Genomic DNA, 14,873 nt, shown 5'->3' on the forward strand with positions numbered 1-14,873 from the left:
CCCAGCTCCTTGTTTAGAAGAATGGCCGTGCTGGGCTGGCCTGGCGTGGAGGGTGGTGCCTGCCGCCTGCCGCCTGGATGAGCCTGTGGCAGCGAGGGGAAGTTGGGCACCAAAGGTGGGCAGCCCTGTCTGTGTGGGCACACGGGCAGGGAGCAGTCGATCAGTCAGGTTTCCCAGCGTGACATTCCTGACTTTGCCTGTTAACACCGCTCACCTCAAAAGATTTGAGTTGGCCCGGGGGAGACAGACACCGTCCAAGCTTCTGAAATGGGGTTCAGTGATGGCACTGCCAGCTGCCTGGAGTCAGACAGCGTGCCAGTCACCTATGTGCACTTGCTCACGTAACCCTCAGCCAGCCCTAGAAAGTAGGTACTGTTATTCCCTCCATCATACAGATGAGAAAGTGGAGGCCCGGGGCCGTGACTGGCCTGCAGAGCCGCACAGCAGCTTCAAGCCATCGAGCCGAGGTGCCCGCTGCTCTGAAGCCAGTGCCTGTCCTTCCTCTTTTCTTCCCCCTGAATGACGTTAACGAGTGAGTGTTACTTTTGGTTTACGTGTGTGTCGTAATTTTGATTTGGTGTTGCATGAGGTTTCATGCATGCGTAGGCTCTGGGGAGCCCCAGCACCGAAGGGGTGCGGAACAACTCTGTCATCCCCGGAGGATTCCATGGGGCCGGCCTGACCCAGGGCAGGGGGCTGATGCGTCCACTTGGAGCTGAAATTGCTCCCATGCTGCTCTGTGCCTCCCTTGCCTGTTCAGAGCAGCCCCGGGAGAAACGGGGGCTTGTCTTCCAGGGTCGGGTCTCATGCCTGCACTCTCCTCTGTCACAAAGCAGGTTCTGTTCCTAGTGCCCTTGGCAGCTGAGCTGTCCGTTCAGCCACTGCAAGAGCATTGTTACTCTCCAGACACCCAGAGACTCCATGAGGTCACCTTGACTTCTGACTGTGTGGCCCTGTCTTGGCTTTGTGTCCATCTGCCTGTCTGTCCGTCTGTTTTCCACCAGACATTTCCTGAGAGCCCAATGTCCCCAGACACTGGGAGGACTGTAGCAAACTAGGCAGACCTAGTCCCTGCCCCTTGAGGGCTCCCCGGGAAGCGGGGGTGACAATCACCCAAACAGAACAGCACACCAGAAGAATGTGAGCTGGAAGGCACGGAAGCTGACCCCTGAGAAGTGAAGAATTGCAAAGCGTCTAATTGAGTGACATTCCCACCCGAGGTAGTGGCGTGCGCGTGGCGGGGGCGGCGTGGGAGAGCCTGGCCAGGGTGGAGCAGGAAGAGGCCCCCCAGGCCCCACAACATGCCTTCGCTGCCTTCCCTGACACAGCCAAAAGCTCCACAGGGCAGGGGCTTCTGTCTTCCTCGTCCCCAGCCGTGTCCCCAGCCTGGCACACAGTAGGCACTCTGTCTGTATTCGATGAATGAATGAATGAACGAACTGAAGTGTTTCGATGGAACACCCAGGTGCAGTTAGATTTCCACTTAAGAGAACGTGCTCCTTCCGCCCTCCCCCCGGCACCCCTCTTGCCGCAGGCATGGTCAGACCCTCAGCTCCCACCTGCGCAGTCACGCGCAGTCACTGCGTGCCTGGGGACGAGGAGCTGAGGGAGCACGGCCCCCACCAGAGCATCTCGTCTGCTGCTAACACCACAAGCACTTGTATTTGGGCCCCATTCCAAGCATTCACTTAATTGAAAAGGTTGAAAAAAAGAAAAATTGGCAGCTGGCCACCCCCAGGGTGTCACTTGCTGTGGCGCCTGAGTTTGGTGGTTTCTGAGGCAGGGACAGAGCGCTCTGGCCTGGGGCCAGGCACCCGAGGCCGGGCCCTGTGGAGCCGGGAGAGGAGATGGGATCTCTGAGGCTGAAGGGGCTGAGACTGAATGTGAGGTCACCCGCGTCCCAGCTGCATGACCTCAGGCCTGACATCACCGCTCTGTGCCTGGGTCTGCTCTCCACCCTAAGGGTGGCCCGACCACCCTGGCAGGCCTGTCATGGGATTGCATCCTGTCTTCACGAAGCACCCGGAACACTCCCCAGCGCGGTCGCTGCTTCTGTCTTGGGCCCTCGGTCCCCTTGATGCCACCTCGCTGACATCCCGAGATTCTCCTACGTCTCAAAGGCGTCGTGGCACTTGGCACCTTTCCGGGTGTCATTGTAAAACATAAGCAGGGGCTCTTCAGCACTTCCGGGGCGACGCGCCCTGCGGCGGTGGGAACCCAGACCAAGCAGGGTGTCGCCGTTCCAGAGACGCTGACCTACATAGGCCAGATGTTGGGCAGACGGCTGGGGAGCTGAGAGGTGGAACCGAAGGGAGCTCATGGGCTCCGCGGGTGCAGCAGAATCCTGTTTCCCATTAGTTAAGCCTGCCCTCAGCTCCCTCTCCCTGTCCCCTCCTCCCCGCTCTCCCCCTGCCTCCCACCGCCTCGGTCCGTCCTCCTGCACCTCCGGCTGGGGCAGCATGTTGCCAGAGAGGTGATCTGGAGTCCAGCCAGCCATTCCCGGGCTGCTCCCAGGATCTGCCAACCCGGAAGCCCAGCCGGTGTGGGAACCTGATTGGGGTGGGGCAGGACCACACCTGTCTTTTCAGGTATTTTTCAGCAGCTCTCTGGACTCCCGGGCACCCTCAGACATCTTCCTGGGAGCCTGCTCTGCAGGAGGCGGTTCCTCTGGATCTTGTAACTAACACTGCTGCTGGCTTCAGGGCCGCATACGCTTTGGTATGTGCGTTGCTTTGGCTGCAGAGTGAGGCAGCTCCCGTTGTCCTGGGCTGAGGACGTGCTGCGGGGACCGTGTGGCCTGTGAGCAGCTGTTGCCCTTCGGCATGCTGCATGAGAGACCGTTTTCCTCCCTCCTCCTAAAAAAGGGCTCTGTTGTTTCTCAGGTCTGGCTCCAGCCCTCCGCCCTGCTTGCTGCGTGGCCTCCCTGACCTCGTAATTCCAACTATAAAATAAGCAATGGTCTAGAGCAGGGTTTTCAAATATTCTGAAGTCCAGGCCCCCCGCTGTCAGCCTGTGCCGGCCAAGGAGGCCTGTGGGCAGTGGAGGCGCCCACGCCCTGTCTAAAGGCTCGGCTGATGGCTGCCTCTGGCAGTGGGGACCCACGAGGCCTGGTGACAGGGCTTGCAGGCTGCTGGGTGACACCCACTTCCACATGCAGAAGAGCTCAAAGCGGTGCTGCCCAGTGAGGCGGGGAGCCCAGGCACCTAGACACCTCACCAGGATCCTGGGGCTTCCTGCAGCCCAGTGTGACTGCTAGCCTAATCATTTCTAAGAACTCCCCAGATTTAAAATCATCTGGGCAGGTCATTGTGCAGGAGGCCTGGGGGGAGCAGGGCATGAGGATCTCACAAGGAAATGTGGACACGGTCGTGGAAGTGGAGTCACAGGGAGAGGGCAACTCGGGGTGAGTCATGGCACCTCTCGGCCCCTCCGTTTCCCCATTTGTAAAATGGAGGGGTTGATCCAGGTCGGCGATGCCCGGTATTCAGCACACATCCTGCCGTTCTGGTGCCCGTGGCAGACATTGCTAATGGATCACAGAACTCTGTCTTGCTGATGCTCTCTCTCGCAGCCACAGCCCGGTATTCAGCACACATCCTGCCGTTCTGGTGCCCGTGGCAGACATTGCTAATGGATCACAGAACTCTGTCTTGCTGATGCTCTCTCTCGCAGCCACAGCCCCCTCTGCCTCGCTGGTGCCCTCTGCGCTTCGTAGCTTGTGACCTCAGGCAAGTCACTGCCCTCCTGGGCCTCCCTCGTCACCAGGGAAACTAAGCTCAGCATCTGCTCCCCTCGACCCCAAGCATCTGGTGTGGCTCAGCCCCTCCCCACGGCCTGCCCCTTGCCACCAGTGCATCTCCTTGAGGACTTTAGAGGAAGTGAAGAAACGCAGGACTTCTGGCCCTGCTGACACTGAGCCCGAGGGGGAAACCCAGGCCTGGGGAGTCCGGCCTTTGTAAATCACAGGCCCTGCTGCTGAGGTTGTATAAGAAGTGATTTTGATGGTGGCTCGTTCCTGTTCAAACCTTCTGCCGGGAAGCAGGAGGGAGGCCTCCGTGGCCTCAGACACATTGTGGTCTCGGTGCTTCCTCGTTCTGAAAGAGGCAGTCCCAGCTGCTCCCGAGACCCGCCGGTCCGGGCGGAGATGGGGAGGTTGTGGTGGAGCAGGACAGTGGGCACAGAGGACCGGCAGGGGGTTGGGACGACCTGAGAGACACGGCCAGGCTCCCTTCCCACAGACCTCAGGCCTGCCTCCTGCCTGTGAGGGCTTGACCTCCTGGTGTCTGGGCTTCTTCCTCATGTATTCACAAAGCATAGATTTTTCCACTGTGCTCAGCGCTGGGAATACAGCACTCAGCGAACAAGACAGGCGTGGTTTCAGCTCTCATGAAACTTAGAACCTACTGGAAAGCAGACACTCAGGCAGTTGCAGTAAAGTGTAATCGACTTCGTGGCGGGGAAATGGGTGCCAAGGAGACATGCAGCAATGTTGGTGGGGAGGGCAGTCAGGGAGGGCTTCCTGGAGGAGGTAGCATGTGAGCTGTGCCCTCTTGATAGACTTATAGAACATCCCACATTCTGGATTTGTCTGATTGTTTCTCTGGTGTCACTTAGCTTGTTCCTCTACCTCCTGTACTTCTAATAAGTTGGAACTTAGGTCAAGAGGCTGGAGATTCAGGTTAAACATTTGGTGACAATACTTGCCAAAAGATTTTGTGTATTTCATATTGCATCACCTCAGAGGCCACACAATGTCTGATTGTCCCTCTATTGGTATGCTAAGCTTGATCGCTTGGTTATAGTTGTGACCACCGCATCTCTCCAAAGAAAAGCTACTTTTTTTCTTATCCTCACCTGAGGACACCATGCATTCATCTTCAGATAGAATGAGAGGGCGAGAGGGGGAAGAGAGAGAGAGAAATATTGATGTGAGAGAGACACATCGACTGGCTGCCACCCACAGAACCCCAACCGGGGCTGGGGGCGAACTGCAACTGAGGTACGTGCCCCTAGCGGGAACCGAACCCGGGTCTCTCTGGACCGCGGACCAACACTCTAACCGCTGAGCTACACCGGCCAGGGCAAAAAAGCTACATGTTTTAATTTTAATTTTTGTTAATCCTCATCTGAGGATATTTTCCCATTGATTTTTAGATAGAGTGAAAAGGAGGGAGGGAGGGAGAGAGAGAAACATCAATGTGAGAGAGACACATCGATTGGTTGACTCCCGCATGACCCCAACTGGGGACAGGGATTGAACCTGCAACCCAGGCATGTGCCCTTGACTGGGAATCAAACCCACAATCTTTCTGTCCTTAGTCCAGTGCCCTAACCGCTGAGCCAAACTGGTCAGGGTGAGAAGCTACATTTTTTTCCCTTTGCTGGGAATGCACTCGTGGGTGACAACTTCCACCCTGTGCGACTATCCTGTTCTCCAGCAGCCTTTTAGCCAGTGGGTCACTGTCCATCAGTGACCTTGCCCGAGGGGCTGTGCTGTCTTGCCTTGCCACCAGCAATGCGTGAGAGTTCCAATGGCCCCACACTTTTGTCAGCACTTGTATTTGTCAGTATTTTGTATTTTGGCCCTTCTAATAGATGCGTGGGGACATCTCGTCATGGTTTCAGTGTGCCTTTCTCTGACGGCTCCTGATGTTGAACATCTCGTGTACTTACTTGCCTCCCTTATATCCTTTTTGATGATGTATCTATTCACATCTTTGGCCCATCTTGTAATCAGGTTGGTGATTTCCTTACTGTTGAGTTTTGAGAATTTTTCTTTAAATATATTTTTATTGATATTTTTAGAGGGAGAGAGAGATAGAAACATCAATGGGAGAAACATCAGTTGGCTGCCTCCTGCACGCCCCCTACTGGGGATCGAGCCTGCAACCTGGGCATGTGCCCTGACGGAATTGAATGGGAACTTCTCAGTTCATGGGACAACGCTCAACCACTGAGCCACACAGGCTGGGCGAGTTTTGAGAATTTTTATTTATTTATTTTTAATTTTAATTTTTTATTTTTTTGGTACATGCCCCTAGCGGGAACCGAACCTGGGATTCTCTGGTCCGCAGGCCAACGCTCCAACCGCTGAGCCAAATCGGCCAGAGAATTTTTAAAGATAGACTCTGGGTATAAGTCCTTTATAGATGGGCAGCCTGTGTTTCCAGAGCTTTCCATGAAGAAAGTTGTAGTGTCATTACCAAGGGAACATGACCATGGCTGTATAGATCTGCTCCAGGAAATCAACTTCCTAAAAAATTATTGTTTTAAATTGTGATAAAATGTACATAACATACATGTTACCTTTCCAGCTGTTTTTTAAGTGTCCAGTTCAGTGATTCATTCACATTGTTGCGCGACCATCTCCTCAACACCATCCTTCCCAGCCTGAAACCCCATATCCATGGAACAGCTCCCCGTTCCCCTCCCCCAGCCCCTGGCAACCGCCATTCTACTTTCTGTCTCTGAATCTGACTACTCTGGGTATCTCACATAAGTGGAATCATATAATATGTGTCTTTTGGTGACTGGCTTATTTCCCTAGCGTAATGTCCTCGAGGTTCATTCGTGGAGCATGTATCAGAATCTCCTTCCTTTTCAAGACTGAGTAATATTCCATTGTCTGGATGGACCACAGTTTGCTTATTCATTCATCCACCAGTGGGCCCTTGGGTTATTTCCACCTTTTGGCTGCCATGAAGAAGTCTGCATTTCATTTCTTAACGCCAGGCCACTTGGTTTGAGATATTATCTGGAAGCCAGGGTTGATGTGTTAGGATTGCTTAGGTTGCAAGTAACAGAAACTATCTCATTGGCTTAAACGAGAAAGGGAAGGTTTAGGCTTGTGTTGTGACATGTCCAGGATGCTGGATCCAGGATTGGATGATGTCACGGGACTCAATCCCTCTGTGCCTCTCAGTCTGCTTGCTTCTGCGTGCAGGTGCTTCCCACCAGTGACTCCTGGCGCGGCGTTCTCCTCCCAGCAGCCACTGCAGCGGGAAGAGGGTCTCTCCTCTGATAGTGCCATCAGAAGTCCCAGAATTGAGTCTCGTGTGGCCAGGGACAGGCAGTACTCTGCTTGGCCAGCCCTGGGACCTGTACCCATTCCCTCTCACAAAGATGAGGGGAGGGGAAGGGTCGAACCTCCAAGGAAATCAGGTGCTATTACCAAAAGAAGGAGAAAGGCAGGGGCCGGGTCCCAGACAGGCAGGAACAGTGGACAACTGCTGTCAGGCCGAGTGTGGCAGGCATTGGGCAAGGCCCCATGCACGTTAGTCACTGCAGTGACTCCTCAGGGGAGGTTATTGTCCTTGTTTTAGAGAAAGGGACACTGTGTCCAGAGAGGTCGGTACCATCTGAGTCTTGCCCAGCAGCAGAACTGGCATTGGGACCCAGTGAGCATGCTCTTCCATCAGCCCCCAAACGCTGGGCAGAGCCAATTAAAAAATTAGAAAACACAGGGACAATTCTCATTAAAAAATTAGGTCTGCGCCTAAAAAATGCAGACCATCAACTCGTGTTCAGAGGTTGGTTCCAGTAAACCAATTAGGCCTGCTGCACAGTTCTTGTACTGTACGTACAAAACTTTAAAAGTCGTAAGCAAGGGACCAAGAATGGATTGTGTAAGCAGAATTTTCTTTTTCCATTTATGGGTGTATGCTTTTTGTTGGTTTTAAGAACACATAAAATCTTTGATGACCTTTTCTTTTTCTGTTGTTTTTTAACTTTATTATTTTTTTTAATCCTCACCCAAGGATATGTTTTCATTGATTTTAGAGAGGAAGAAGAAAGGAGGGAGGGAGGGAGGGAGGGAGGGAGGGAGGGAGGGAGGGAGGAAGGGAAGGAGAGGTAGAAAGAGAGAGCGAGGGAAAGGGAGAGGAACATTGATTGGTTGCCTCCCGTACACACCCTGACTGAGGATCGAATCTGCAACCTTTCTGGGGTACAGGATGCTGTTCCAACCAACTGAGCCATCTGGCTGGGGCTTTTTCTTGTTTTTTTAATCCATATTGGCATTTTTCTTAATAGATGATCCTCCAGACTTTGCTTAAACATCCCCCAGTGAGGGGAACCTTTGATAAGTTATTTTCTGGACTTCTTGAGAATTGGAACAAAAGTCTCAGGGCCGACTCTTACTGGCTCTGGTGGGCCCAGCGTAGGTCGTGTGCCCGCTCTTCAACCAACTACCACAGATAAGGAACAGTACCCACCTCTGTATCTAAGAACCTGTGCTGAGGGGGGGGAGGAGGTTTCAGAAGAAAATCAAGGTGCTCTGGGTGGAAGGTAGGCTAGTCCATGCTGGGCGCTGCCTGCATGCCCCCATGGCCTCTACCAGCACTGAGCCCCTCGTGTTTAAAGAGCATTTCTGTTTGCAAACAGCTTTCACACATGTACGGGGTGGGGCAAAAGTACAGTTGTTCTGTGGGAAATGATGCAATAATTAGTAAATAATAATACAAGAATAAACTTGGCGGGGTTTTTTGTTTTTGCTTTTTTGTTCATCCTCACGTGAGGATATTTTTCCATTGATTTTTAGATAGAGTGGGAGGGAGGGAGGGGGGGAGAGAGAGAAACATTGATGTGAGAGAAACACATTGATTGGTTGCCTCCTGAACAACTCAGACTGGGGCCAGGGATCGAACCTGTAACCTCTCAGTCCGTGGGTCAGTGCTCTAACCACTGAGCAATACTGGCCAGGGCTAAACTTTGTGTTTTTCATACTCACAACTGTAAACCTACTTGTGCCCCACCCTGTGTTTTGTTTTGTTTTTTTATCCTCACTTGAGGACATTTTTTCCATTTTTTGTTCAGATAGAGTAGGAGGGAGAGAGAGAGAGAGACATCGACGTGAAAGGGACACGTCGAGTGGCCGCCACCCACACGACCCAACCAGGGCCGGGGACAAACTGCAACCGAGGTACGTGCCCTTAGCGGGATCCGAACCCAGGTCTCTCAGGACCGCAGGCCGACGCTCTAACCGCTGAACTAAACCGGCCAGGGCTACCCTGTGTTTTCTAATTGTCACAACTACCCTATAACAACAGGTTATTTGTGCAAGCCAGGAATGGGTTATGGGTGTGCTGATCACTTAGCCTTTGAGCATCCAGGTGGTGTCCAGGGCCACCAGAGTCCCCAGCAGGTGCCTCTGACCTCCTGCTGCCACCTCAGTTTGCCTGAATTTGTCGTCAGGGTGTTCTTCTCTGTGTGTGCTGTGATGTGTGGCAGAGGTTGGAACGTGGCCCTGCGGTTTTTTTTATTTTATTTATTTTTTTATCCTCACCCAAGGACATTTTTTCATTTTTTGTTCAGATAGAGTGGGAGGGAGAAAGAGGAAAAGAGAGAGAGAGAGAGACATCGACGTGAAAGGGACACATCAAGTGGCTGCCACCCGCACGACCAACCAGGGCCGGGGACAAACTGCAACCGAGGTACATGCCCTTAGCGGGAACCGAACCCGGGTCTCTCCAGACCGCAGGCCGACGCTCTAACCGCTGAGCCAAACCGGCCAGGGCTGGCCCTGCGGTTTATAAAGCAGTTCCCGTCTCGATCTCATCAGATCCTCACGCTGTCACACTGAGCAGATGCTGGTGGCCCAGTTCACAGACGGAGAAACTGGCACTCAGAGAAGGTGGCTTGACCGGGCCCTAATTGAGGAAGCGGTGTGACAGCTTAGCTTATGAGACATACAAGGAGGCTAAGAGCGGCAGGTCCCTGTGGCTTCGACAAAAGTCCAAGTTTCAAGAGGGACTCTGGTGAAATAGCCCGTGGCACTCTGAACTGAGTGGGGAGCAAGAACTCCTTGCACTGCTAAAAATAACAGCAGGGTGCTGACGCCTTCCCGCGCTTGGTTGCATGCAGCCCTTTGCGTGCCTCTCAGAGGGGCAGGTCAGTATACCCATTTTATTGAGGGACAAGCTGAGGCTCGGAGGGAACAAGGAACCTGTTCCAAGTTGTACAGCTGGTCGGTGGCAGAGCTGAGAGGCAACCCCAGGTCTTGCTGACTCTGAATCTTAGAGTCAAGGGCCCCTTGGCGTTAACGCCTGTGTCCTCTGCTCTCCTCAGGTCTACATCATCCGCGTCACGTGGTCCAGTGGCTCCACCGAGGCCATCTATCGGCGCTACAGCAAATTCTTTGATCTCCAGGTAAGGACTCGGGGCTCCAGTGAGCTGCTGGGTAGGAAAGAGTTTAATTGGACTTACTTTCCGTTTTGACTTCAGAGCCCAGACCCTCCCCACAGTGGATGTACAGTGTTCTTTTCTATTTCCCAGGATTAAAAATGACTTCACAAAGAACTTACATGCCTATAGGCATAACCAGCAGACACAGACAATAGTGTGGGGAAGGCAGGGGGAGTGGGAGTGTGAGGAGGGGGTCAATGGGGGATGGAAGGGGGAACATCTGTAATACTTCCAGCCATAAAGATAAAGAAAATGACTTCAGCAGCACATACACTAAAATCTGAATAATGCCGGAAAAAGGAGCATGGCTCCTACACACGGATGACATGCACATTTGTGGAGCGTTCCATATTGAAAAAAGAAAAAAGTCCATCACTTTGGGGACATAAGTAATGTGCTTTATAGCCTTATGTTTGATAGTCAATATTTCCCGAATAAAAGAAAGGCTGCTCCAGAGTGGATCATGACCTGGAAATCTGCGTGGCTTTGGAGTGCAGGTCTTGAACTTGTGTTTTATTCAAGGACTCAGATGTGTCCAGTCACATTTGGTGAACAAATGAATGAATTAGTAAATGAACTAACAACCATGAGTGCCACCAGTCTCATCCGGTGCCTGGCAAATGTGGACAGCTTGCTATAAGCCCGCCCCCTCTAGGGTAAAAGAACTGTAATCTGTGGAACAGTAGCTTTATCTTAATGTCACTAAAGGTCAGCGGCTCAAAGCAAGTGTGTCTGTGTGACAAGTCACAGTGCCCAGTATGACGATGAAGTTCTTTAGAAAACACAGGCCTCAGGAGGAGGTGGGAACTGGCCCGGCTTCCTGAACCAGAGAGCCCTCCCTGCTGTGTAGTGAGGAACTCATCCTGAGCTGACTGTCTCCCTTTCCTCTGTGACATTTAGGATGCTTCATTGCAAGGGACAGAACAGAAACCCAACTCAAACTAAGCTTTAAAGTCAATGGGGATGTTTTGGCCTGTGTAACTGAATGTCCTAGGAGAAGAAATCTTGTGGGCTTCAGGCACAGCTTGATCCAGGGTTTTCCACTGTGTCCTTTCACCCAGCTCTTTCCCCTCATTCTACATTTCTACTTCCATAGTGTCGACTTTGTCCTCAAATCCCACATGATTGCAAAATGCTCTGGGCACACAATCAGCAAGAAAGAGTGAAAGGTTACTTCCCAGAAGTTCCAGGAGACACGGGGTTGTGTTTCATAGGCTTGTCTCTAAGTCTGTCAATGTGATTAAGGAATAAGGTGGCCAGTGGGCTTATCTAGGCCCTTGTTTGCCCCTGGGGTCAGGGGGTGGAGGCTGAGACCTGGAGAGAACAGCTGTGACCAGATGTAAAGTGGGCATTGTTGAGCCATCAGAAGACAGCCCTTGTCCTCCACTCACCAGCCTGTCTCCTAGCCTCATGTTCTCTCTGAAAGTTGAGTGATATCAACCACAGGCATTCTGAGATGTACGGACCTAATCTGTTCCTGAAAATGTCAGACAGTATTCAGAGCCTCTGTTCCATCCTTTTCAAGGGACAAGGGAGAGGAAAAAGCTCTCCTAACTGGTTTACATAACTGCCGGGAGTCACTGCGTAACGTGAAGCAACTGCGACGCCAGTTACTGCCTAAGAATGTAAAATGTAATGGATGCTGTGATGTTTTGTGGTCACTGTGTAACAGAGTCAAACAGGATCATACACAAATTATGTTTTTCTTCTCGTCTGCAGCAAACATGTCCTGAATGTAAATACACGAGTCTGTATGTTAAAGATGCTCAGATAGCATCTGAAATGGACGTGGCTGGAGCAAACCCAGGCCAGGGGAGGTCTGAGCCCCGAGGGAGAGGACAGGCAGATGACAGTGGTGATGCCCAATGCCATGAGCAGGAGGCACAGTCCTGCGTGGGAACGACCGAGATCCACACCCTCGTCCCCAGACCATGGAGTTTAGGCCAATCCATAGGGCAGGTCTTCCGTTCAGAGAGTGAAAGTTGGGTCAACATTTCGCAGGTTGCTAGACTGACTTTTCATGCTCTGAGGGTCTGCACAGGGAGGGCTACCTGTATTTTGTTTTCAGAGGCCTCTTGCCTGCGTGACGCCTCCAAGAAAGGACACAGGGGCAACCCACAGGGGCACTCCCTGCTGCAGGGAGTCTGTCTATTTTTCAAATAAACTTCCTTTTGTTTGAAGAAGGAAAAAAAAAAAGGACACCGGGCAGAGAACAGTGACAGGCATGATTGCTCTCTCGGGAGTTACCGACTCCCACAGAGCAGACGCCCACTCAGCCGGCTCAGACAGGAAGAGAGGAGCGGGACGGAGTGATGGAAGAGGCAGGTGTGCCCCATGAAACCCAGAGCAGGAAATGCAGCTGGCCCTGCGGGCTCAGAACCGGCAGCTCCCTGACCAGGTGTCACTGTGGCCCCGGGATCTGCGTGGAGCCTGCTTCCTTTTCCCAGCAGCCTCTCTGGACCAGCATCCTCCACTTGCCTGTTGGCTCGCGTTCCCCAAACGTTCCCCGAGTGGAGTGTCCTTCCCTGTTGTCAACACACTGGGGTTTCTAGGCGCCGGTTCCGGTCTCCAGGATTGAGAATCTGATTGCCGGTCCTGGGGCACAGTCCATGCATGCCTGTCCGCTGTGGCCGGAGAGGTGGGGTCATGGGGACCACGTGCGCTGGAAGAGGAGGTTCAGGAGGGGCTGGGGAGGCCTGGAGGCACACAGGGAAATGGCAGGTGTGAGGAGGTTGCACTTCCCCATCGCAGGATTGCCCAGGCTTCACACCGTGACTTCCCAGTTGGACAGACCTGGGTTCAGGTCTCAGCTTTTTGCCTCATTAGGTTTCAGCTTGACGACACCTCTATATGTTTCCGAGCCTCAGTTTCTCCATCTGCATATTAAGAACGGAAGCCTTTGCCTCATGCATGTAGTAGGACAGAGTTGTGCCTTGCTCAGTAAGCGTGTTAACTGTCATCTGCTGTCCCTCTGCTCAGACGGGACTTGCCCGAGGTGACGTTGTTTGGGGGTGCTTGCCCCAGGGCTCCCTGGACCAAAGCCTGTGTCCCTTCCACTCTTCTGTTCTGACTCAACTTTCTTATTTCCACCAGAACTTGAAAGTGAGGTTTTCTGTCCCACTCAGCATACTTGGTAATAATTGGGGGTTTGCTGTAACATAAATAGCGGCCTCGGACTGCCCTCCTGAAACAGTCATCGAGAGACAGGGCTTCAGCCGCTTTAAAGAGTCCCAGATGGGCAGCTGGAATGGGAGAGTCGTGGAATTCCAGAGGGCCCCGCCACCCTAGACATGGCCTGCCTCCCACCCCCGCAGCCCAGAGGGCAGGACCCAGAGTCAGCTGTTCCCAAGGACGAGGCAAGGAGGCCAGCCCGTGTGGGGCTGCAACACCCTAAAGTTAGATGATTTCATGATTCCACCCTCCCCTCCCTCCTGTCTGGCAAGTCGCCTTGGTTTTCTCAGAAGTAACTTGGCCCAAAGCGTGTGGAGAGGGCCGAGCTTTCGTGGAGGAACAGCTGAGCCAGTGTGGTGTAATGGAAAAAGTCAGGAGACTTGGGGTCCAGCCACCTGTGCTGTGTGGCCTTGGGCACGCCCCTTAACCCCTCTGCGCCTGACTGTCCTCATCACTAACATGGAGGGATGATGACAGAAACAGCTGGTATTCCTAGAGCACTGACTGCGCAGCATCTAGATGCAGGGACTCATTCAGTCCCGGATCAAGCTTATCAGATGACGCAGATGAAGAAACCCGGGCTCAGAGAGGCTAAGGGGTTTGCCCCGGGTCACACAGCGAGGGAGCATCAGAGCTTGGATGTGAGGCTGGGCAGGCGACGCCAGGGTCTGCCCAGGGCTCCTCTCTCTAGTGGCGACTTCATAAGGTTCCTATGGAGTTAAAAGTGATGGTGTGTGTTGGGAAGAGGAGGGACCCATAGAGACAAAGCGGACGAGTGGTTGCCAGGAGCTGGGAGGAGGGGGAAGGTAGGAGAGACTCATGAGTACAGGGTTTCTCTTTGGGTTGGTGAAAATGTTCTGGAATTAGATAGTGGGCATGGTTGCACAACCTTGTGAATATACCAAAACCCACTGAGTTGTGTACTTTCAAAGAGTGCAGTTTATGGGATGGGAAGTATATCTGAATTTTTTTTTTTTTTTTTTTTTTTTTGAAGTAATGTGTGTGAGAGCAGTTTCTGGGCTGTCGAGCCCTGAGCAAATGTCAGCTGTTGGGATTATCGGGAAGTGACGTCATTTAGAGCAGGAGATTGTGTCAGTTTAATAGGGTGGGTAAGGTCATGGCTTTGATCCAAATGCTGCCACTTTCTGGCCGTGAGATCTTGCTTTAGTCAGAACTGTTTTGGTTGCAGATGATAGAAACCCAATTGAGATGGATTATTCAAAAAGAACATTGATTAGCTAAATGTAACTGAGAACACAAAGAGTATCTAGCTTCAGGTATGGCTGGATCTAGGAGCCAGTGTCAGTAAGGACCTGCTTTTCTCCACTTGACTTTCTTCATGTCTAGGCAGGGTATTGTCTGGTATGGTGGTGACCACAGGTCCAAGCTGCATTCATCAGTTCTGTTCAGTGACTTCAGGGAAAAGAGCACCCCAAAAGTGTAAGCAAAAGTCTCATTGATTCATCGTGGGTCAATGCCAGCCAGTAAGGGCCAACCCAGGGACTGGAGTAAGGTCAGCA

The 14,873-nt window shown here is 52.5% G+C and overlaps 1 protein-coding gene across 1 annotated transcript in view; it reads left to right on the forward strand.

Moving 5' to 3' along the window:
- Positions 1-14,873, forward strand: part of SH3PXD2B (SH3 and PX domains 2B) — an 83,568-nt gene that overhangs the window by 17,452 nt on the left and 51,243 nt on the right. The window contains exon 2 of the mRNA XM_036241024.1: positions 10,066-10,146. Within this exon, the coding sequence (XP_036096917.1) occupies positions 10,066-10,146 (81 nt within the window). The remainder of the gene's footprint in view (positions 1-10,065; positions 10,147-14,873) is intronic.

Source organism: Molossus molossus, unplaced genomic scaffold (genome assembly GCF_014108415.1).
Source record: "Molossus molossus isolate mMolMol1 unplaced genomic scaffold, mMolMol1.p scaffold_m16_p_4, whole genome shotgun sequence".
Classification (NCBI taxonomy): Eukaryota; Metazoa; Chordata; class Mammalia; order Chiroptera; family Molossidae; genus Molossus; species Molossus molossus.